Raw genomic sequence first — 25,807 nt, forward strand, 5'->3', positions numbered from 1 at the left:
TTTTTTGCTAAGGGCAAAAGGCAATCTTTCCTTAACATTATCCAAACCCCCAGGATCCTATAAGTCTACTTTAACATATAAAAATTCCTTTGGAAACTTCCTTTATCTCTACACCACTAGATACATGTTAGCAATCATTTCCTAAACATATGACCTACTGATATACATCTGAAGGGTCTAATGACTAGGGTTTTACTAGAGAGTAATAAATGACCTTTTCCTAACCATAGCTAGAGTCCCCCCCCCCCCCCCCCCCCGACTTCCACCCCCACCCCCCAATCCTCTCCCCAGGCTTTCACAAACCCACCTTTTTGCACCATATCCATCTCAAGATTTTTTCTTGGCCATCTCCTACAAACCCCAACCATTTTCTACATCATAGTCATCTGAAAATAATGATAATTTTGTCTTTTTTCAATTATATTTGTTTCATTCCCTTACCTGAGGAAGAGAGATCACAAAGTTACTTAGAACACAAGTTCTAAGAACTGGTGCTTAGACACAAAGAACACAAAGTTACTTAGATAATGTAGGACTTGGGAGAACCTTGCAGGATAGGGAAAGAGGGACGGGTGACTGAAATACATCAAATTGAGCTGTCCTACTCCCCACTATTGGAAGTTGTTAGAACCCATGCGTGGCCCCTGGAGCTCTACATACCACATCATAGAAAGATTCGCATTCTAGGGAACAAGTTATGTTCACAGTAACAGCCACAGATAGCTTTTCTCTGTTTATATCACAACCAAATACTTAAAAGTCTGACATAAACACATATACTCCAAGGTGAAATAAGTCACATTACCATTTTCAATAAATCAGCATCAATTTACCATTTCTGAATTCTCAGCACTCAAAACCACCATAGGAGTCATAAAAAAATAGTATGATTAAGATTCCCCAAACCTTCAGCATCTGGTTATCATGTGAATTAAAGTAGAGTGAGTTTTTTAAAGGCTTTTTTTTTTGATCACCAACTTCCTTCCCTTAGACTACCCCCTAATGATTGTATACCTCCTTTAAGTTTCTCCACTGAATCCTTCTGAAGGTCAGGGCATTTTGCCTTTAAGTGTTTCAGTCTCTTATCCCCTCACAAATCCTACTGTTTGATGTGCTTTGAGCTCTCCCTGCCCCCTCAACACCCAGTGCAGAAAAGGGGCCATCCAGTCTCCCGCTTAAATCAATACAGTGTCAATACCCATCAGTCATAAACTGTGGCTCCTCGATGCAACTGATTTCCTTTCCCGCTGAGGTTTAAAGGAGGGGAATCGACCCCCAAACTACACACTGGTAAAGCCCCGAATGGAAATAAAGCAAAAACTAGACGGGCCTTTCTCAGGCCGGTTCTTCCTGACTCTTACTAACGAGTATACCCCCTACATTAGGAAACAAAGGAGTATCTGCGGCTGGATACGACTGCCTTTGGGGATAATTCTTTTCTCTACGCGGCCCCAAGAGCGGATGATAAAGCCAGGCTCCAGGGACCACGCAACCCGCCTAGAACTGAGAGCCTTCCAGCGGGGGGGGGGGGGGGGGGGGGGGGGTGTACCCGCACCTAGCAAGCGCTGGCTGCCGAGCAGGAGAAGGAGAAGGTCAGCTCCGGTCGTTTTCGTTCGCAGCCAATCAGCGGAAGGAGATGCCGGGCATTGTGACACGCCGAGGAGAGAGCGGCGGGGGCGGGGCAGGCTGACGGGCCCCTCCAAGCGCGGGCACGCGGAACCGGCGCAAGGCGGTGCGGCGCCTCATTGGCGCGCACGCGCCTGAGCGCGCGCCCGGAGGGGCGGGCTGGGACTCGCCGCTCGCACGCCCTTGGGCCAGGGCCGGGCGCCCGCTGTCCGTTTTGGCTCCCACGCGCGCAGTTAGTGGAGCTGGTGTATGTGCGGCAATAACATGTCTGCCCCGCTTCCCGCCACCGTGCCCGCCGTCCGGAAAGCCACCGCTGCGGTGAGTGGCGGCGAGTAGGGTTCGGAGGGGCCTCTCGGCCCGCTGCGGGCTACCGCCTTTGGCGCGGGTTTGGCGTCGCAGGCTGGTGGGCGACCGGTGGGTGGGGACGCTCTGCCCTGCGGGGTGCGGAGGAAGTGTGATGAGGTGGGGAAGGCTGGCCCCGCGCCGGTCGGTGCTGTCGGGAGAGAGCGCTGGGCTCGCGGCCGGGGTGGGGGATTCGCGTCCCACTCCTCCCCTCCCACCCGCCACTGACAGCCCCCGGCCCCGAGTCTTCCTCCGCATTGCGGAATGAGTGCGGCCCGCGGGACCCCCGGACCTTCCCCACCCCCACCCCGGCCCCGGCTTGGAGGCGCTGGCGTTAGTGGAGAGGCACCCTAACTCGAGGTGGCTTTATCTCGTGTTTCTGTCTCGTTTGTGGATGAGAGAATGATTTTCTTGCCTTGCACTCTTGTTCTAAATTAAAGAAGTTGGAAGATTTCGTGTCTCACAAAATCAGAGGTGCTGTTTTTTTCTTTTCCCCTAATGTAACTTGTGTATGAGGATCTCAAACTTGTTTTTAAACCACCCCCCTCCTTTTTGCGATGGAAAACTTCTACAGCTTTTGTGAGAGACTTTAGTGGTTTGACTAGAAAGAGACAAACTCTTTTTCTTCGAATGTGGTTGGTGATCATTGGCACTGACGAATGTCTGAGACCTTTAAGCTCTAAAACGCAACGTTAATTATCTTAGGAACTCAAGGAGAGAAGTTAAGGATCTTTTTTTTTTTTTTTTTTTTTAAGATTTTTATTTATTTATTTGTCAGGGACAGAGGGAGAGAGAGCGAGCGAGCACAGGCAGACTGAGAGGCAGGCAGAGGCAAGGGAGAAGCAGGCTCCCCGCCCAGCAAGGATCCCGATGTGGGACTCGATGTGGGATCATGACCTGAGCCGAAGGCAGCCGCCCAAACAACTGAGCCACCCAGGCGTTCCTTAAGGATCTTTTTTATTGAAGAGGTCTGTAGAGATTAACTAACTTGCTGAGGGCAGTGCTCTGTAATTGTAGGATCCACCTTAACCAAAGCTTGAGTGTGTAACAACAGTTCGGTGTGGGTTTATTTAGGCATTGCTTATTAATTTTTCCTCTTCTCTTATAGGTGATTTTCCTTCATGGATTGGGAGATACAGGGTAGGTACATTCGTTACAGTAATGAAATGGGGTTATGCAACTGTATACTATGAAAAGTTTATTTAAGGACACTAGGAATGTAGAAAAGATTGGTAATCCTACTTACAATCCAAGAATAATAATAATAATAATAATATAACAACTTTTTCTTTTTTGAAAACTCCCAGAATTTTTCTCTTATCATCTTAAATTTCTCATTTTTCAACTCATGTTCCTGGAACATATTAAAATTGCAAACTCCTTGAATTGCTGTGGTTATTAGATGCTGGAGGTGGGTAGAATGTTTGTAGAGACAGTGTGCAACTGAGAGCTCTACAGGAGTTAAAATTTCAGGGCACGTTGAGAAGTAGTTGATTTTGATAAGGAAGTAATAGCAATATGAGGTATACAACATTCTGATTGAGTGCTTAGGTATTCCCTTAAAAGAAAAAAGCAGTGGAAGTGCAGGAGAGGCCACTGAAAGATTTGGAGTCTGATCAAACGAATTATGTTGTGCTAACTTTAGATAGATGATTTGTCTTTCCCTTCGGCTTTTTCTCTATTGAGATGTTTTGTTTTTAATTTAAAGCTGTGATTATCAGGGCACCTAGCTGGCTCAGTCGGTAAAGCTTGCAGCCCTTGGGCTCAGGCTGGTGAGTTCAAGCCCCACATTGGTATGGAACAGTAACAAGCAGTTATTTCCTCTTTGAAACTCTGGCAAAAGTGTTGTTACGAAATTACAAAACTGGAGGAAAACTGCAGATAAATACATTTTAATAAAGTAGCCAAAAAAACCCCCCCAAACCCCTATTAAATCTTTACAAAGAGGCATTGCGCTAGATTGTCAAAAGTGATTCCTAATCTTTTTATTTTAAGATTTTATTTATTTATTTGACAGACAGAGATCACAAGTAGGCAGAGAGGCAGGCACGGAGAGAGAGGAGGAAGTGGGCTCCCTGCTGAGCAGAGAGCCCGATGTGGGGCTTGATCCCAGGACCCTGGCATCAAGACTTGAGCTGAAGGCAGAGGCTTTAACCCACTGAGGCACCCAGGCACCCCGTGATTCCTAATCTTTAATGCCTACTAAGGAGAAGTACATGACACATAACTTTGTATGGAGTTAGGGAAAAGATTGGGGGACTCTTAGTGGCAATCAGGTAGTCCTGTGAAAATGACAGACCTATTTTACGATTTAATTGAAGAGAGGCTCAGAGAAGCTCTCTTTTATGACCAAACCCTTGTTGCTGAGAGTTAGGGAGAGTTTGGTAGAGAGTTGCTACCCTGTAACTTTCCCATCAAGGAGATCCAGACCTGAATAATCAGTCCAAGAGAAGCAAGCTTCAGTGTAGGAAGGTTCTTTGTGGACCCCAAATTAGCCAAATTCCAGCACTGAAATTGGAGAGTGAACACGATGAAGGAAATGATATTAAAAATACCAAGAGCATTCATGACATCTTGACTAAGAATTAAGTTTATATAAAAAATTAAAGGTCTCCATTTCTAAAAATACTATGTGAGATAGTACTAAAGAAAAACTGACTCAGAATTCCTGGGTTGCTCAGTTGGTTAAGCATCTGAATGAATCAGGCTGATGAGATGAAGCCCTCCATTGGGGGGAGGCCATGGAACCTGCTTAAGATTCTCTCCCTCTGCCTCTGCTCCCCACCCATCTTTCTCTTTCTCTCTCTCCCCCTCTATAAAAAAAAAAAGGCCAAAAAAAAAAAAAAGAAGAAGAAGAAGAAGAAGAAGAAGAAGAAGAAGAAAACCTGACTCTAAGTTTGTTCCATGTTCCAAACTTGGGTTTGTCAGGTTAACTTGGAGGATGATGGGGATTAAGTGATTCAGTTTGTTGCTATTAAAATGGGCCGCTTTTGCCCTTTCTTTGGTTAAGGTTCTTTTTTGTAGAACTAGCCTTAGGTTTCAAGGTCTGTGTCTTTTAGATTCCCCATGAATAAATTGGTGGCCAAATAAAATTGAAAGACCTGTATAATTATTTTGTCAATTCTAATATGTAATTTTCCTTATATATATATATATATATATATATATATATATTTAAAGATTTTATTTATTTATTTGACAGAGAGAGATCACAAGCAGGCAGAGAGGCAGTCAGAGAGAGAGGAGGAAGCAGGCTCCCTGCTGAGCAGAGAGCCCGATGTGGGGCTCAATCCCAGGACCCTGAGACCATGACCCGAGCTGAAGGCAGCGGCCCAACCCACTGAGCCACCCAGGCGCCCCGTTTCCTTATATTTTTAAGTTTCTGAGATTGGTGCTCATTTTACTACATGTATGTTTATTGTGGTGGTGATTTTTTTTCCTTAAAAATCTATATTTTCCGTGGTTCCCCTCTTATGTCTTAGTGTCTAGGAAATATGATATGGCATATTCTGAAAAAGCCTACAACATATGCAGTAGAGTGTTTAAAGCTCTGAAAAGTTTTATTTTAAAGAAATATGACAACCAAAGTGTTCCTAGTAACCTGTATAATTAACTGTGAAACTAGTATTCAAATTAATATATTTTATTATTTATTTATTTAAAGTTTTTGTTTATTTATTTGACACAGAGAGATTACAAGTAGGGAGAGAGGCAGGCAGAGAGAGAGAGAGGAGGAGGAGGAGGAAGTAGGCTCCCTGCCAAGCAGAGAGCCCAATGCGGGACTCAATCCCAGGACCCTGAGATCATGACCTGAGCCAAAGGCAGAGGTTTAACCCACTGAGCCACCCAGGTGCCCTCAAATTAATATATTTTAGACTATATTGTATGGCATGAGATAGATCACAGTTTTCCTTCTAAAGTAAAACCGACTTGTTATGATTATGAAAATGTTATATTTGTATTATAAAAGAATTCAAACTGTAAGTATGAGAATGAGAATTCGTTGAAATCCTAAAACCCAGAGATATGTGTTTTTGATAGCATTTTAAAAAATGTTTTATTTTTGTCAAGTAAATAAATAAATAAATCTTTAAAAAAATGTTTTATTTTGAATTATTTTCAAATTTATGGAAGAGCTCCAAGAATAGAGATTTCTCAATACCTTTTACTCAGATCCACTGATCTCTGTTTACTGAATGTGTTACTGTATTTGCTGAAATCCCTGAGAGTAAATTGCAGTTACCTTAATTCTTTTTGTTTGTTTATTTGACAGAGATAGAGTCAGCCAGAGAGGGAACACAAGCGGGGGGAGTGGGAGAGAGAGAAGCAGGCCTTCTGCAGGGCAGGGAGTCCGAACGCGGAGCTTGATCCCAGGATCCCGGGATCATGACATGAGCCAAAGGCAGATGCTTAATAATTAAGCCACCTAGTCACCCCTACCTTGATCCTTTATTTCCACACCTTAGCATGTATTCCCTAAGAACAAGGAGAGTCTCTCGTGTAACCACAGAAGAGTTATCACATTCAGGAAATTTAGCCCTTAGTTAATATTATCATCTAACATACTACATATTCAAACTTTGCAAATTGTCCCAGTAATGTCCTTTATAGTAATCCGCTCTCTTTGGAATCCCATTCCCAGTCACACATTTTGCATTTAGCTGTTGTATCTCTTAAGTCAGGAACAATTCCTCAGCTCTTCTTTGTCTTTCATGACACTGACATTTGCAGAGATGAGGGTAGTCCCTGAGATTAGGTTTATTTGCCATTTCCTCATGATTAGATTCATTAGATTAGTTTATGCACTTCTGGTACAAATTCCATATAGGCGATATGTCCTGTTCAGTGCATCATGTTAGGAGACATATGATAGCTTTTGTCCCATTACTGATGCTAACTTGGATCACTTGATTAAAGTGGTATTTTCCAGGTTTCTCTGCTGCAGTTATTTTCCCTTTGTAGTTAAAAAGCAAGTTGTAGGGAAATACTTTCAGACTTTGTAAATTGTATGATAAACTTTCATCCAATATTTTCAGCATCCATTGGTGATTCTTGTTTGACTCAATTGTTAACATGCTTTGATTGTCTAAGTCTGTCACACTTTATTAGTTTGCCCCTCCCCATTTAATACAGACTATAGATTTGTGTAATGAGTTATATTTCATCATTGTTCCTGTTTTAAAGTTTTTAACTTTTTCTTTAAAAATAACTTCAAATTTACATAAATATTGCAGAAATAGTGTTCAGATCTCTTCATACCCTTTCAGATCACCCAATTAACATTTCTGAAACAGGGGCGCCTGGGTGGCTCAGTGGGTTAAAGCCTCTGCCATTGGCTCAGGTCGTGATCCCAGAGTTCTGGGATCGAGCCTGGCATCGGGCTCTCTGCTCGGCGGGGAGCCTGCTTCCCCCCTCTCTCTTTCTGCCTGCCTCTCTGCCTGCTTGTGATCTCTGTCTGTCAAATAAATAAATAAAATCTTAAAAAAAATATCTGAAACATTTGGGCATATTGTAGAAATATCGCCTCATTACTCCATAAAATTTTAGTGTGTATTTTGTAAACACGAGGACATTTCCACATCACCACAGTATAACCATCCATCAGGAAGTTACCATTGATCTAATGCTATCATCAAATTTCTTGGTTCTATCGCATTTTTTTGGTTTGACCCAGTCATGGCCTTTTATGGACCCAGGATCCAATCCAGGATCACATGTTTCATTCAGTTATCATGTGTCCTTAGTGTTTCCTTCAGTCTAAAGCCGTCTTTGTCTTGCATGACCTTTACTTTGTAGACTGTCCTTCAGCTTGGGTTTATGTGATGTCTCCTGACTTAAGCTTTTTTGACAGGAATATCACAGAGATGTTGCTATGTTTGTCTCAGAGGATTGTATCAGGTGCACACTATGTTGATTTTCGTTCCTTTACTGATAATGTTATATATTTTCACCTGGTTAAGGTGGTGTTTGCCCCGTTTCTCCACAGTAAAATTAATAAGGGTACTTACTTAAAAATATTTTGTGGGGAGATGCTTTGATATTATGAAAACATGTTTCTCACTAAATTTTAACCTATGGATTTAGTGTCCATTAATGATTTTTATCTGTATCTATTATTGTGATAGTTCCAGATAATGATCTTTAAAAAAAAAAATCCTTCATTCTAGATTTATTCATTGGCAGCTCTCTCTTCTCCTTTATTTATTATATATGCATGTATTCATTTATTCATATTAGTGTCAAATCAGGACAGACTCTTGGATTGCTCTTTTACTCTGAGGGTTACAAACCGTTAAATCGGTCATATTTTTGATGGTCACGTCATCCTATACTTGGCCATTAGAAGCCCCTTCATCCTGTTCTGATATCTTTGGGACATGCCCCATCATTCTTTGAGCACTTTCTTGCTTTCCAGTGCAGCAAGGTCTTTTCCACGATCATCTTATATTTTTCCTGCTTCAGTCCTGGGATTCAGCCATTTTTTTTCAAGAGCCCCGGTTCCTTTCAGTAGAGAATATTTAGGAACCAATATCTGGGTGCTTTATGTGCTAATTTGTAGAATCATTACTTCTAGATCCTTTCAGTGGACAGAGCAGGAGTGTAGCTGCATTAACGTACATGTGTAGGCACACATCTATATCAATTTAGATATTTTCATATATTAAAATTAGGGGGGGTATTCTGATTCCTCCAGTTCTAGTCAGCACCACTGGGTTTATTCTAGCCTTCCCCCCCTTTCCATATTTGTAATTCTGTGAGAAACCTTGCTTCTGTTCTGGCAGTTCTGGCCAGAAGTGCACTGTGGCATTGCCTCCCACCCCTCTAGGTGTCCCAGCCCACAGCTTTGCTTCAAACTGGTAACAACTCCCTCATCTTACCCCCGTCCCAGCTGACACCTGAAAACTCAGTTTCACTTAAGGGGAGCAGAAAGGAGAAAAGGCCAGGTGGAGATCTTGGCCTTCTTGTAAACTTACCCTTCCTTTCATATATTCCAGGAGTTACTGGTCTATGTTACCAATCTATGTGTGAGTTTTCTAGGCTGTGGAGATTGTAAAGCTTAGAAAACAAAGTTTCAGAAGAAAAAAAAAATAAAACAAAAGTTTCAAAGACAGAAACTGGTTAAGTAGATTAAGCCTTACTGAGAGATCAATACAGAGAGTATTGAAAATAATATTGAATTGGCAACATGGGTATATTTTACGACCATTTGTTTGCAAGTCCTTCTATAATCAAGAACTAAGAGAATTATAGAATGTTATTTGGAGATCATTCAGTTATAAGGACTAAGAAACTGTTCAACTAGTTTAAGCAAAAAGTGGTATTTATGGAAGGACATAAGGATAGCTGTCTTGTATATAAACTCCATGAAGGCAAAGATTTTTTTTTTAATTTCCTTGATATATAACTGACATGCTATAAAATTCACCTGAGAACACAGATATTTTCTATTTAACTTAACACTGCATCCCATGGCTTGGACAGTACTGGATATGTAGAACAACTATCCATTGAGTAAGTAAATGAATGAGGAATTAAGGGGGAAAACATATAATGGTTATTAGTCACGAAGTATATTGTTTTCCTAGGGCTGCCATAGTTAAAAACCATAAACTAGATGACTTCAAGCAACAGAAAATTATTTGCACAGTTAAATAGGCTAGCAGTACAAAATCAAGGTGTCAGAAGGACTATATGAACTCCCTCAAAGGCTTTAGGGGAGAATCCTTTGCCTTTTCCAGGTTTGATGGCTCCTGGCATTCTTCGGCTTGTGGCAGTATACTTCCAATCTTCTGCCTCCCTCAGACATGACCTTTTTGCTATTTAGCTGTGTTCTGTTCTTTTCTTTTCTCCTTTCTTCCTTTTCTTTTTTGTTTTATTTTCCCGTTCCTTTCTTCCTTCCTTCCTTCCTTTCTTTTTTATTCCTCATAGCTAATAAGGACACCAGTTAGTAGATTTTTTTTTTTATGGTTGATATGTTATATTGACAGGCCATTTGGATAGCCTTTTTTTTTTTGGTAAAGATTTAATTTATTCATTTGACAGAGAGAGAAGGGGGGAAGCAGGTTCCCTGCTGAGCAGAGACCCTGATGTGGGGCTCAATCCCAGGACCCTGAGATCATGACCTGAGCCAAAGGCAGAGGCTTAACCCACTGAGCCACTCAGGCGCCCCTTGGATAGCCTTTAACAAAATAATCAGCTCTCCCAAACATCCAGACTTTTTTTTTTTTTCATTTTTTAAAAAATGAAACATATATAATGTATTATTTGCTGCAGGGGTACAGGTCTGTGAATCGTCAGGCTTACGTACTTCACAGCACTCACCATAGCATATACCCTTGACAATGTCCATAACTCAGCCACCCTATCCCTACTCAGTTTGTTTTGTGAGATTAAGAGTCTCTAATGGTTTGTCTCCCTCCCAGTCCCATCTTGTTTCATTTTTCCCTTTCCTACCCCCCAAACCCCCCACTTTGCTTCTCAAATTTCTCATATCAGGGAGATCATGTGATAATTGTCCTTCTCTAACTTATTTCTCTCAGCATTATACCCTCTAATTCCATCCATGTCATTGCAAATGGCAAGATTTCATTTCTTCTGATGGCTGCATAGTATTCCATTGTTTATATATACACCACATCTTTATCCATTCATCTGTTGATGGACATTTAGGTTCTTTCCATAGTTTGGCTGTTGTGGACATTGCTGCTATAAACATTCGGGTGCACATGCCCCTTTGGATCACTACATTTGTATCTTTTTTTTTTTTTTTAAAGATTTTATTTATTTATTTGACAGAGAGGTCACAAGCAGGCAGAGAGGCAGGCAGAGAGAGAGGAGGAAGCAGGCTCCCTGCTGAGCAGAGAGCCCGATGCGGGGCTCAATCCCAGGACTCTGAGATCATGACCTGAGCCGAAGGCAGCGGCTTAACCCACTGAGCCACCCAGGCGCCCCACTACATTTGTATCTTTAGGGTAAATACTCTGTAGTGCGATTGCTGAGTCATAGGGTAGCTCTATTTTCAACTTTTTGAGGAACCTCCATGCTGTTTTCCAGAGTAGCTGCACCAGCTTGCATTCCCACCGACAGTGTAGGAGGGTTCCCCTTTCTCTGCATCCTCGCCAACATCTGTTGTTTCCTGACTTGTTAATTTTAGCCATTCTGACTGGTGTGAGGTGGTATCTCATTGTGGTTTTGATTTGTATTTCCCTGATGCCAAGTGACGTGGATCACTTTTTCATGTGTGTGTTGGCCATCTGGATATCTTCTTTGTAGAAATGTCTGTCCATGTCCTCTGCCCATTTCTTGATTGGATTATTTGTTCTTTGGGTGTTGAGTTTGAGAAGTTCTGTATAGATTTTGGATACTAGCCCTTTATCTGATATGTCCTTTGCAAATATCTTCTCCCATTCTGTCTGTTGTCTTTTGGTTTTGTTGACTGTTTCCTTCGTTGTGCAAAAGCTTTTGATCTTGATGAAGTCCCAATAGTTCATTTTTGCCCTTGCTTTCCTTGCCTTTGCTGATGTTTCTAGGAAGAAGTTGCTGTGGCTGAGGTCAAAGAGGTTGCTGCCTGTGTTCTCGAGGATTTTGATGGATTCCTTTCTCACATTGAGGTCCTTCATCCATTTTGAGTCTATTTTCATGTGTGGTGTAAGGAAATGGTCCAGTTTCATTTTTCTGCATGTGGCTGTCCAATTTTCCTAGCACCATTTGTTGAAGAGACTGTCTTTTCTCCATTGGGCTTTCTTTTCTGCTTTGTCAAAGATTAGTTGACCACAGAGTTGAGGGTTTATTTCTGGGCTATTTTGTTCCATTGATTTATGTGTTTGTTTTTGTGCCAGTGCCATACTGTCTTGATGATTACAACTTTATAATAGAGCTTGAAGTCTGTAATTGTGATTCCATCAACTTTGGCTTTCTTTTTCCTCATTCCTCTGGCTATTCGAGGTCTTTTCTGGTTCCATATAAATTTTAAGATTATTTGTTCCATTTCTTGGGAAAAAATGATGGTATTTTGATAGGGATGGCATTAAACATGTAGGTTGCTTTAGGTAGCATAGATACTTTCAGAATATTTGTTCTTCCAATCCATGAGCATGGGATGTTTTTCCATTTCTTTGTGTCTTCCTCAATTTCTTTCATGAGTACTTTATACTTTTCTGAGTATAGATTTTTTGCCTCTTTGGTTAGGTTTATTCCTAGGTATCTTATGGTTTTGGGTGCAATTGTAAATGGGATCAACTCCTTAATTTCTATTTCTTCTGTCTCGTTGTTGGTGTAGAGAAATGCAACTGATTTCTATGCATTGATTTTATATCCTGACACTTTACTGAATTCCTGTACAAGTGCTAGCAGATTTGGAGTGAAGTCTTTTGGGTTTTCCACATAAAGTATCATATCATCTGCAAAGAGTGATAGTTTGACTCCTTCTTTGCTGATTTGGATGCCTTTAATTTCTTTTTGTTGTCCGATTGCTGAGGCTAGGACCTCTAGTACCTCTAGTACTGTGTTGAATATCAGTGGTGATAATGGACATCCCTGCCGTATTCCTGACCTTAGCAGTACAGCTCTAATTTTTTCTCCATTGACAATGATATTCACAGTGGGTTTTTCATAGATGGCTCTGATGATATTGAGGTATGTACCCTCTATCCCTACACTTTGAAGTGTTTTGATCAAGAAAGGATTCTGTACTTTGTCAAATGCTTTTTCAGCATCCGTTGAGAGTATCATATGGTTCTTTCTTTTATTAATGTATTGTATCACATTGATTGATTTGTGGATGTTGAACCAACCTTGCAACCCTGGAATAAATGCCACTTGGTCATGGTGAATATCCTTTTATTTTATAGATTTTATTTATTTATTTGACAGAGAGAGAGATCACAAGTAGGCAGAGAGGCAGACAGAGAGAGGGGGAAGCAGGCTCCCCGCCGAGCAGAGAGCCCAATGCGGAGCCCGATCCCCGGACCCTGAGATCATGACCTGAACCGAAGTCAAAGGCTTAACCCACTGAGCCACCCAGGCACCCCTGAATAATCCTTTTAATGTACTGTTGGATCCTATTGGCTAGTATTTTGGTGAGAATTTTCGCATCTGTGTTCATCAAGGATATTGGTCTGTAGTTTTCTTTTTTGATGGGTTCTTTGTCTAGTTTTAGGATCAAGGTAATGCTGGCCTTGTAAAATGAGTTTGGAAGTTTTCCTTCCATTTCTATTTTTTGGAACAGTTTCAGGAGAAATAGGTATTAATTCTTCTTTAAATGTTTGGTAGAATTCCCCTTGGAAGCCGTCTGGCCCTGGGCTCTTGTTTGTTGGGAGATTTCTGAGAACTGCTTCAATCTCCTTACTGGTTATAGGTCTGTTCAGGTTTTCTGTTTCTTCCTGGTTCAGTTTTGGTAGTTTATCCGTCTCTAGGAATGCATCCATTTCTTCCAGATTGTCAAATTTACTGGCATATGTTTGCTCATAATATAATTGTTTGTATTTCATTGGTGTTAGTTGTGATCTCTCCTCTTTCATGATTTTATTTATTTGGGTCCTTTCTCTTTTCTTTTTGGTAAGTCTGGCCAGGGGTTTATCAATCTTATTAGTTCTTTCAAAGAACCAGCTCCTAGTTCTGTTGATCTGTTCTACTGTTCTTTTGGTTTCTATTTCATTGGTTTCTGCTCTGATCTTTTATTATTTCTCTTCTCCTGCTAGGTTTATGCTTTCTTTGCTGTTCTTTTTCCAGCTTCTGTCAGTGTAGGGTTAGGTTGTGTACTTGAGACTTTTCTTGTTTCTTGAGAAAGGCTTCCATTGCTATATACCTTCCTCTCAGGACTGCCGTTGCTGTGTCCCACAGATTTTGAACAGTTGTGTTTTCATTTCATTTGTTTCCATGATTTTTTTCAGTTCTTCTTTACTTTCCTGGTTCACCCATTCACTCTTTAGAAGGATGCTCTTTAGCCTCCATGTATTTGAGTTCTTTCCAACTTTCTTCTGTTGATTGAGTCTAGCTTCAGAGCATTGTGGTCTGAAAATGTGCAGGGAGTGATTCCAGTCTTTCGTTACTGGTTGAGACCTGATTTGTGACCCAGGATGTGATCTATTCTGAAGCATGTTCCATGTGCAGTAGAGAAGAATGTGTATTCTCTTGCTTTGGGATGGAATGTTCTGAATATATCTGAGATGTCCATCTTGTCCAGTGTGTTATTTAAGGCCTTTATTTGTGTTTTGCTTGGATGATCTGTCCTTTTCAGTGAGGGGGGTGTTAAAGTCCCCTACTATTATTGTATTATTGTTGATGTGTTTCTTTGATTTTGTTATTAATTGGTTTACATATTTGGCTGCTGTTGTGTTAGGGGCATAGATATTTAAAATTGTTAGATCTTCTTGTTGGACTGACCCTTTGAGTATGATATGGTGTCCTTCCTCATCTCTTATTATAGTCTTTGGCTTAAAATCTAATTTATCTGATATTAGGATTGCCACCCGAGGTTCTTTCGATGTCCATTAGCATGGTAAATTGTTTTCCACCCCCTCACTTTAAATCTGGAGGTGTCTTTGGGTCTAAAATGAGTTTCTTGTTGACAGCATATTGATGGGTTTTCCTTTTTTATTCATTCTAATACCCTGTGTCTTTTGATTGGTGCATTTAGCCCATTAACATTCAGGGTAACTATTGAAAGATACAAATTTTAGTGCCATTGTATTGCCTGTAAGGTGACTGTTATTGTATACTGTCTCTGTTCCTTTCTGGTCTACTACTTTTAGACTTTCTCTTTGCTTAGAGGACTCCTTTAAATATTTCCTGTAGGGCTGGTTTGTGTTTACAAATTCTTTTAGTTTTGTTTGTCTTGGAAGCTTTTTAATCTCTCCTGTTTTCAGTGATAGCCTAGCTGGATATAGTTTTCTTGGCTGCATGTTGTTCTCATTTAGTGCTTTCAGTATATCATGCCAGTCCTTTCTGGCCTGCCAGGTCTCTATGGATAAATCTGCTGCCAATCTAATATTTTTGCCATTCTATGTTACAGACTTCTTGTCCTGAGCTGCTTTCAGGATTCTCTCTTTGTCACTAAGACTAGTAAGTTTTACTACTAGATGATGGGTGTGGACACATTTTTATTGATTTTGAGGCGGGTTCTCTGTTCCTCCTGGATTTTGATGCATGTTCTATTTGCCATATTAGAGATATTCCTACAATAATTCACTCTAATATACCTTCTGTGCCTCTCTCTCTTCTTCTTCTGGAATCCTAATTATTCTAATACTGTTTTGTCTTATGGTATCACTTATCTATTGAATTCTCCCCTCGTGGTCCAGTAGTTGTTTGTCTCTTTTTTGCTCAGCTTCTTTATTCTCTGTCATTTGGTCTTCTATATCACTAATTCTCTCTTCTGCTTCATTTATCATAGCAGTAGGAGCCTCCATTTTTTATTGCACCTCATTAATAGCTTTTTAAATTTCAGCTTGGGTAGATTTTAGTTCTTTTATTTCTCCAGAAGGGCTTTTAATCTCCAGACAGGGTTTCTCTAATACCTTCCATGCCTTTTTCGAGGCCGCTAGCAATTCTAGATCTGTCATATTACCAATGTCTGTATCGATTAGGTCCCTAGCCTTCAGTACTGCCTCTTGTTCTTTTTTTTTGTGGTGAGTTTTTCTGCTTTGTCATTTTATCCAGATAAGTGTATATGAACAAGAGAACATAATACTAAAAGGGTGGCAAAGACCCCCCAAAAATGTATGCTAACCAAATCAGAAAAGACCCCAAATTGGGGGAAAAAGAAAGAAAGGGGTTAAAAATAAATTTAAAAAAAATATATGTATATATATTAGACTGGTGAATAGAACAGAGCCACTCACTTGGTTTTGGGTGTATTTTGGTCTTTTAGAAGAAACTACCTCCCCAAATTTTAAAGAAATAAATACTATGTATTCAAAAATAAGGGTAAACATGATGAACAGATGGAATATGATTGTAAAGATGAAAATCCAAAAAAAAAATTCTGAAAAAGGAATTCATAAGTTGGTTGGAAAAAGAAAGAAGAAAAAAGTGAAGAGAATTTGCTCAGGCTGGAGACTAGAACAAAGAGAATTTGCTCAGGCTAGAGACTAGAACAAAGTCCTGTGCTAGATTTAGGGTATATTTTGATCTACTAGAAGAAATGTATCTCAAAATTTTTTAGGGAAAAAAAAACAAACAAACCCTGTATGTATACAAGAAATAAAGTTAGATACAACAAAGGATAAAATATGACTATAATAATGAAGGTTTAAAAAGTTTTTTTTTAGAGGGGCGCCTGGGTGGCTCAGTGGGTTAAGCCGCTGCCTTCTGCTCAGGTCATGATCCCGGGGTCCTGGGATCGAGTCCCGCATCGGGCTCGCTGCTCAGCAGGGAGCCTGCTTCCCTTCCTCTCTCTCTGCCTGCCTCTCTGCCTACTTGTGATCTTTCTCTGTCAAATAAATAAAATCTTAAAAAAAAAAAGTTTTTTTTTTAGAAAGGTATTGTTAAGATAAACTAGTTATAAAACATTAAAAGGGGAAAGAGGAAATAAAAAGAATTAGAATAAGAAAAAAAATAAAATAAAAAAAAATTTAATTAACTTGTCAAGACTAAAGAATCATGGAGAGAAAGCCATGAATTCCATGCTTTGTTTTCCCCTAGCTCTGGAATTCCACTGTTCTCCTTGATCAGTGAGCTTGGTCTTGGCTGGATGTTCTTGCTGATCTTCTGGGGGAGGGACCTGTTGTAGTGATTCTCAAAATGTCTTCCCCTGGGGCAGAATTGCACCACCCTTGCCAGGGGCTGTGCTAAGTAATCTGCTTGGATTCGCTCAGTTGCTTTTGTTCCCTGATTGCCCTCCTGTAGAGCTCTGGAGGACAGGAATGAAAATGGCGTCCTCCCAATCTCTGCCCAGAGTAGCCAAGAGCTCGGGACCCCAGTCCTCATTTGGCCCTTGGAGAAAAGGGGTAATTTACTCCCATCTCCCTGGTCTCAGGCTGTGCCCTGAGCTCACCTGGCCTGTGACTGAGTGTTTCTCTCTCTGGTGCACAGTCCCGTTTGGAGTCTCCAAACCCTGCAGATTACTGCCATGCTGCTTTTTTGGTGGAAGAAGGTGGGTCTCCCCGGATATGCTACTTGTGGGGTCTCTGCTCAAAGAGCAGTGGTCCGACTGTGCCACAGATCACAGTTTAAGGTAACCCCGAGCTGAGAGCTCCTTCTTTGGCTCCATCTCTGTAATTGGCCTCCCCGCTGTGTACCTGCAAGCTCTGCTACACTCAGACACCCCCGATCCTTCTGTGACCCCGCAGGATTTGAGACTGCTGTGTCCCCGCGAGAGCTCCACCCCTGCTTAGCCTCTGGAGTGATGTCCCTCAGCAGAGCAGACTTTTAAAAGTTTGGATTTTGTGCTCCATTGCTCCACTCCTTGCCAGGAGCCGGCCCCTCCCACCCCAGGTCTATCTTCCCGTTGCTTCAGATTCACTTCTCCACATGTCCTGTCTTTCAGAAAGTGGTCAGTTTTCTCTTTCTAGAATTGCTGCTCTTCTCTCTGATCTCCTGTTGGGTTTATAGTTGTTCGGAATGGTTTGATAACTATCTAGCTGAACTCCTGCGACCCGTTGTCATCTCAGTCTGCTACTCCTCCGCCATCTTAACTGACAATCCACCAGTTACTAGATTTAGGGTCCATCCTAATCTTAGCAAATCTCATCTTGATCCTTAACAGATTACATCTGCAAAGAGCCTCTTTCCAAATAAGGGCACATTTTGAGGTTCCAGGTAGATAATAATTTTGTGGGGACTATCTAGTCAACTACACCAAAGGTATTCTCTCCGTTGTTTGTACCCTTGTGGTCTCTCACTTTTGGTTCTTCTTGTATATTTGCACAGTTTTCTCTGCTGGCATACTTTCCTTGTCACTCCAAAATGGATCAACCCAGCTCTGACTTTTTATAAACCCTAGTTCTGGTGTTTTTTTAAGAATCTGACCCATCTTGGGTGCCTATGTGGCCCAGTCAGTTAAGTGTCTGCCTTTGGCTTGGGTCATGATCCCAGGGTCTTGGGATCAAGTCCTGTATCAGGCTCCCTGCTCAGCACGGAGTCTTCCTCTCCCTCTACCCCTCTTCCCACTCGATGTCTCAATCTCTCTCTCTCTCAAATCAATAAATTATTTAAAAAAAAAAAGAATCTGGCCCATCTTGGGTCACTCTGCGCTTAGCTAGGTAGTTGGTGAGACTCACTAGGATGTGTAAGGGTAATTCCATGGCAGTGATAATGCTACTTGGACACAGATGGTGATGAGTTGTGTTTCTTATGGAATCTTTTGAGTTTTTAGTTCCACACCTTTATTACTTTGGAGTAGTGAACATTATGAAAATAGATGTAACTTACTTTGTAGTCTTTTCTAAAAGGACAATTCAGAAGTAAAATAGAGTGAATTTGTAATATTTCTTGGGATGTGCCTTGAAATTCACTTTCTGAACCCATAAAACCTTTGTGTGTGTGTGTTTCATTTTCTTTTTGTTTCTAATAATTAAGTGAAATATATTCTCATTGATCTAGGTTTCTGAACATTAGATTCTATTTAACTGAAGCTTTGTGTAGATTTCGTAAATCTTGAGGTTTCCACTGACTTTGACAATTATCAAAAGGACAAGTTGGCCATACTTTTGTATAATTCAGTTATAGTCAAAGATTTTTATAATCTGTGGGGACCTTTGAAATCATCTAGTACAACCAGCACAGGTTATGGGTGGGAAAACTGAGAACTGGAAAGGCGTTGGTTCTCATACTGAAGCATGCATAAAAGTCACATGGAAGGCTTGATTGTTGGTCCCCACCGCCTGAGTTTCTGATTCACTGGGTTTAGGATTGGGCCCAGGAATTTGCATTTCTAACAAGTTCCCAGAAGATTCTGCTGGTCCTGGGACCACACTTTTAAAAGCCAGTAGACTGAACTGAGGCCACACTTCTTAAAGGCACAGTGGGGACTAGAACTCAAGATTCCTATTCCTTTTTATTATTTCTTAGTATTTCTTATGTTCTTAGTATAAAAGTTCTTAGTATTTCTTGTGTAGAGGAGTAGTTGGCAAACAGCAGGCCACAGTTCAATTCTGGCCTGCCACTTTTTAAAAACTTAATGTTATTTATTGATAACATGTAATTCACATCCATAAAAGTCACCCTTTTAGAGTGTACAATTCCGTAGTTTTTAGTATACTTACAGAGTTGTGGAACCATCATTATTATGTTAATTCCAGAATATTTTCTGCATCCCAAAAGGAAATGGCATACATGTTAGCAGATAGTCCTCATTCCCTTTACTGGCAACCATTAATCTCCTTTCAGATTCTGTGGATTTGCCTGTTCTGGGTATTTCATGTAAAGGGAATCAGGCGATATATGATGTTTTGTGTCTAAATTCTTTCACATAGTGTGTTTTTCAGGTTCATTCATGTTGTAATGTATACCGGTATTTTATTCCCTTTATTGCCAAATAATTTTCTGTGGAGGGGTATCCATGTATTGATCTTCGGATATACCATGTTTCTTAAATTCATCAGTTGATGAACATTTGAATTGTTTCCACTCTTTGGCTACTAGAAGTAGTGCTACTCTGAACATTCATTTGCAAGAATTTACCTAAACACAGGCTTTCAGTTCACTTGAATAATTGCTGAGTCAGTGGTAATTGTTTAACCTTTTGAGGAACTCCCAGACTGTTGTCCCCAGTGGCTGTACCATTTTACATTTCTACCAATAATGTATGAGGGTTCTGATTTCTCCACATTCTCACCAGTATTTGTTGTTATCTTTCTTTTTTTATTATAACCATTCTATTGGGTCTAAAGTGTTAATCTCATTTTGGTTTTTAATTACACTTCCTAATGACTAATGATTTGGTCATCTTTTCATGTGCTTATTGGTGGTTTATATATCTTCACTAAAGAAACATCTATTCAATACCTTTGCCCTTATTTTTTTTTATTTATTTTTAAAGATTTTATTTACTTATTTGACAGAGAAAACGAGAGGGAGCACAAGCAGGGGGAGTGAGAAAGGGGGAGGGAGAAGCAGGTTCCCTGCTGAGCAAGGAGCCAGCTGCGGGACTCCATCCCAGGACCGTGAGATCTTGACCTGAGCCAAAGGCAAACGCTTAACCATCTGAGCCACCCAGGCACCCCAGAGCACAACAGTTTTAATTCTGATAAGTTCCAGTTGATCTTTTTTTTTTTTTTTTTTGGTTGCTTGTGCTTTTGGTGTTTATATCTAAGAAATCATTCCATATCATTGGTACCAAGCTTCTCCATTTGTTAATCTTTTAAGACATTGTGCATTTGTGCATGCTCTCAAAGCTCTTTCTCTGTCTCCATATGTGTACGTATATACTCACTGTCTAGTGATCAAAGTCTTTTTTTTTTTTAATTCTTTGAGATCAGCCTGATGGAAGCATGATCTTCCATCATCGCTAATTACTCCATTGTTGCCCACACATGAGGATACTGTACCTGACCAGCATACAGCACTCCAAAGTAGGAAATAAGCATTGATCCAATACTACCATCCAGTCCAAAGAATCCATTCAAGTTTGTCCACCTTTCCCAATTATGTGTTTCCTTCCTGGTCCAAGATCCTTTCCAGTAATTTGTGCTTTATTTAGAAACAGTTTATTAGCCTTTCATATCCTTCATATTTTTAAAATGTGGAGCCTTACCTCTGTACATTCTATAGAGTGACCCTCAGGTTGAATTTAATGTCTCATGACTGGATTTAGGTCATTTATTCCTTTTTAATTCTTTTTATAATGGTTTGGGATGTAATTTGATTATCACACAATTCACCCATTTGAATTCTGTAGTTCAGTCTTTAATATATTCACAAAGCTGTGAAACCATTTTTATCATTCCAAAAGGAAACCTTGTACTCTTTTTTACCCCCAAGTCCCCTAGGTAACTAAGCTACTTTCTTTCTTTTTTTTTTTTTTTAAGATTTTATTTATTTATTTGACAGAGAGAGATATAGCGAAAGAGGGAACACAAGCAAGGGGTGTGTGAGAGGGAGAAGCAAGTTTCCCACTGAGCGGGAGCCCGATGCGGTGCTCGATCCCAGGACCCTGGGATCATGACCAGAGCCCAAGGCAGATGCCCAACGACTGAGCCACCCAGGTGCCCACTAAGCTACTTTATCTCTATAGATTCAGCTATCCTGGACATTTCATATAAATGGAATCATAATATAATATATGGTCTTTCGTAATTGGCTTTCTTTACTTAAACATAATATTTTTAAAGTTCATGCATGTTGTAATATATATAGGAATTTTATTCCTTTTTATTGTTCATCATATTCCTTTGAGTAGAATTGCTGGGTCATATGATAACTTCATGTTACTAGCAATATGTGAAAATTCTGCTTTCTTCCCATCCTCATTAACACTTGTTATTGTTTTTTTGATTATGGCCATCCTAGTGGGTGTGAAGTGGTATCTCACTGTGGTTTTATTTGCATTTACATAATGACTAATAAGGTTGAGGATCTTTTCCTGTACATGTTGGCCATTTGTATATCTTTGGAGAAGTGTCTGTTCAGGTCCTTTACCTCTTTATTTTTAGGTTGTCTCTTTGTTTGTGGGGTTTTTTTTTTTTAAGATTTTATTTATTTATTTGACAGAGATCACAAGTAGGCAGAGAGGCAGGCAGAGAGAGAGGAGAAAGCAGGCTCCCTGCAGAGCAGAGAGCCGGACAATGCGATGTGGGTCTCTATCCCAGGATCCTGAGATCATGACCCGACCTGAAGGCAGAGGCTTGACCCACTGAGCCACTCAGGTGCCCCAGTTGTTTGTGGGTTTTAAGAGTTGTTTATATGTTATGGATACTGCATCCTTATTGAATATGGTTTGCAAATAATTTTCCATTCTGTAGTTTATCTTTTTCTTCATAGTGCCCTCTGAAGCATAATAGTTTTTAATTTTGATGATTAATTTTTTTTCTTTGTTTTTTGTGCTTTTAGTGTCTAAGAAGAAACCATGGCCAAATCCAACATCACAAGATTTTCATATATTTTCTTCTAGGAGTTTTATAGTTTTATCTCTTACATTTAAGTCTTTGGTACATTTTGAGTTAATTTTTTTGTATGGTGTGAGCTAGGAGTTCAGCTTCATCCTGTTGCATCCCAGCTACTTTTGTTGAAAAGATTATTCTTTCCTCATTGATTTTTTTCGGGGGCACCCTTTTCAGAAATAAGTTAACCGTAAATGGCGGGTTTATTTCTGTATTTTCAAATCTGTTGATTTATAGATCTTTCCTTGTTTCAGTACCGCTCTGTCTTTATTACTATTGCTTTGTAGTAGCTTTGAAATTGGGAAGTGTGAGTCCTTCAACCTTACTCTTTTTTAAGATTGTTTTGAGTCTCCTGGGTCTCTTATATGTGCAACTGAATTTTTAGAATTGGCTTGTCAATTTCTGCAAAGCCAGCTGTGATTCTAATTAAGATTGCATTGACTGTGTATATAATTTTGGGAGTACTGCCACCTTAAGAATATTAAGTCTTGGGCTTCTGGGTGTCTTAGTTGAGCACCCAACTTTTGATTTCCCTTAGGTCATGCTCTCAGGGTCCTGAGATGAGACCCTTGTCAGGCTCCACACTCAACAGGGAATCTGCTTGAAGATTCTCTCCCTTTACCCCTCCTGTCACTTGCACACTCTTTTTCTCTACAATAAATAAATGAATATTTAAAAAGAAGACTATTAAGTCTTTTGGTCCTTGAACCTGGGATGTCTGTTTATATGTCTTTAATTTCTTTCAACATTTCTTTAGTTTTCATAATGAAGCTTCATATATATATCTCATGTATCCACATACATATACACAAAAGACACACATGAACTCACATATAAACACACATGTACACATGCAAAGCACATGTACAACTCTAGAATAGTGCCTGACTCATAGCTAGTGTTATGTAAGTGTTAAAATTACTTCTTTGTTACTAATTTTTCTATATGTCTTTAACACTTTTGGGAAGGTGGATTAAAATAGAGAAATAGTTAATAGAAAATCATTTAACATTTATTTATTTAATTTCTTAAAAAGATTTGTTTATTTTAGAGAGGAGAGTGTGCGTGTACAAGTGGGGAAAGGGGCAGAGGGAGAGAGCCTTCGCACAGACTCCCCACTGAGCACAGAGCCCATCACAGGGGTTGATCCCAGAGCCCATGAGATAATGACCTGAGCCAAACCCAAGAGCCTGCTTAACTGACTGAGCCACCCAGGCACCACATTATTTATTTAATTTTAATTTTTAAATTTTAAGGTTTTTAAAATTTTTAATTATTTTTAAAATTTAAGTAGGCTCCATAACCAACATGGGGCTTGAACTCATGACCAATGGAGGTCACATCCTCTACCAACTAAGCCAGCCAGGCACCGTTTAAGTTAATTTTACTTTATCCTTTAGTAAAAGTAACATGTTAGGGGATCCTACGTGGCTCAGTTAGTTAAGCAGCGGACTCTTGATTTCTGCTCAGGTCATGATCTCAGGGTCATGGGATCAAGCTCCACATTGGCTCCATGCTGGTTGTGGAGATTAAGATTCTTTCTCCCCTCTGCCCCTACCGCCAAAATAAAAAAAATTAAAAAAAAAAGTAACAGGTAAAAAGTATCAGTTATAATGTCAAATGTAAACAAGCAGGAAACTGTATGTATGTATATTATCCCATTTTTGTAAAATCTGTTATCTGTTTCTTAAGTGATAAACATGAAAGAATTGGAAAGAAATACATCAGAAGATTAACTGTTTATTTCTGGCTTGAAGGATTATGATGATTTTCAGTTTTTCTAGTATTCCATTTTGAACATGTATATGTACATGATACACACAAGTAAAGAATGTGAAAGTTATTTTTAGTAGTGCAGTAAACATGTAGAGTTTATTTATTTATTTATTAGCATGTAGAGTTTAAGATAACGGATTTACTCCTGAGACGACTTTTGTCATTATATGGTAATTCACATTATATAATATAATGTGAATTGTATTATCTATCTTGCCTATTTTGTTAGGCACATTGTTGTGAGATTATAAAGAGATAAGCGTATCTGTGTTTTGTGAATGATAAAGCCTTATAGAAATATATGGAAGAAAACACACTGCTCTTCAGAAATCAGGAGACATCATCTTAACTTGTAGGTAAAGCTTGAGCTGTATTAGCCTTTGGGTTGTTTCTGGGTTGGTTGTGGTATTTTGCTACCATTGATGGTCCACACTTCTAAGACTTTATAAGGAGTTAACATTTATCCTTGCAAGTTTTTAAAAGTTACTATTCTGTTACTAATTTATTGGGATTTAAAATCAAATCTAATGGCATCATTCAAATAATTTCTCTACCAGGCATGGATGGGCAGAAGCCTTTGCAGGTATCAGAAGTTCACATATCAAATACATCTGCCCACATGCGTAAGTATTTTAATCTTTACATTTGTGATTCAGAATCTGGAGAAGAATAATTGTGATAGCTTTATTTTCCTAGAAAAGGATTTGAATATAACCAGCTTTTATCCTTTTAAGTATTCAGTTTAAAAATAAAGATTAGTAAATTTTTTGAAACTAAACTGGTAACTTGGCTACATAGAATTTTTTTTTTCTTTTTTGTTGGGAAATTTAAAATAATGCTTTCGTGGAGGTCAGTTGAACTCAGGTTTAGAAAAATTCCTTTAGATACACAAACATCTGAGATCTAAGGATATCCCAGAAGGGGATTTATTTACTTATCAGGTTTGTGAGAGATCTTTATTTACTATGTTGAAAACACTCCTAAATTTTATCAGCTAAAGGCAATGTGATTTTCGTGGAAAGAACACAGGTTTTGAAGTCTGATAGATTTGGTTTCAAATTCTGAAAATGTTTGTGGATGTCTTGAGCAAACTCAGAAAATTGCTGAGATTGGCAAGGTTTTAGGTCAAAAGGTTGCCGAGAGACAGTAGCTATGAAGGCGAATAGGATTAGATTCATGCTAATAGGTTAGTAATTCATCCTCAGAAGTGGTAGTAGCAGTAGAGATGATAAATGTGAAAGAGGAAATGGAATGAGGAAAAATACCTGATGAGGTAAGAAAACTTTTTGTCCCCTTTTTATCCTGAAATAGAAGTTTTTGTTTTTGTTTTTAAGATTTTATTTTTTTTTAATTTTTATTTATTTATTTATTTTTTTAAAGATTTATTTTATTTATTTATTTGACAGACAGAGATCACAAGTCGGCAAGAGGCAGGCAGAGAGAGAGGAGGAAGCAGGCTCTCACAGAGGAGAGAGCCCGATGCGGGGCTCGATCCCAGGACTCTGGGATCATGACCTGAGCTGAAGGCAGCAGCTTAATCCACTGAGCCACCCAGGCGCCCCTTAAGATTTTATTTGACAGAGATCACAAGTAGGCAGAGAGGCAGCCAGAGTGAGCTGGGAAGTAGGCTCCCCACTGAGCAGAAAGCCTGATGAGGGGATCATTCCCAGGATCCTGAGATCATAACCTGAGCTGAAGGCAGAGGCTTTAACCCACTGAGCCACCCCAGCATCCCTATAAGACAGAATTCTTGATTATGTTAGTATTTCTGCTGTATTGTTACTGGACCCAGGATTGATTTTATTTAAGGCTATTCCCAGTCTAGGGAAATTCATGTCCTCAAAGAAATTTTGATAAGATTTTGTAACCTCTAACGTAGATTGTTTCATGAATTAGAAGGTTAGTGGTGAGATGTAATTCTAGTGTCTTTTTCTTTTCTTTTGTACCTAACTATATTCAGGTTATCCAGCAGATTTTTTCATCACAAACCTGAATTGGGTATAGTGGACGCTTAGGCAAAACTT

The 25,807-nt window shown here is 39.6% G+C and overlaps 1 protein-coding gene across 3 annotated transcripts in view; it reads left to right on the forward strand.

Moving 5' to 3' along the window:
* The first annotated feature begins 1,707 nt into the window (after positions 1-1,707).
* The window catches only part of LYPLA1 (lysophospholipase 1), a 40,515-nt gene continuing 16,415 nt past the window's right edge, over positions 1,708-25,807 (forward strand). The window contains exons 1-3 of one of the 3 annotated variants that reach the window (XM_047725262.1): positions 1,708-1,944; positions 3,077-3,108; positions 24,341-24,406. In XM_047725262.1, the coding sequence (XP_047581218.1) occupies positions 1,876-1,944; positions 3,077-3,108; positions 24,341-24,406 (167 nt within the window). In that variant the 5' untranslated portion in view covers positions 1,708-1,875. Of the gene's footprint in view, positions 1,945-2,179; positions 2,443-3,076; positions 3,109-24,340; positions 24,407-25,807 lie in introns of those variants that run through there. The other 2 variants (XM_047725261.1, XM_047725263.1) reach the window with 2 other exon arrangements.

The sequence above is a fragment of the Lutra lutra genome, chromosome 4, assembly GCF_902655055.1.
Source record: "Lutra lutra chromosome 4, mLutLut1.2, whole genome shotgun sequence".
NCBI classification, from domain to species: Eukaryota; Metazoa; Chordata; class Mammalia; order Carnivora; family Mustelidae; genus Lutra; species Lutra lutra.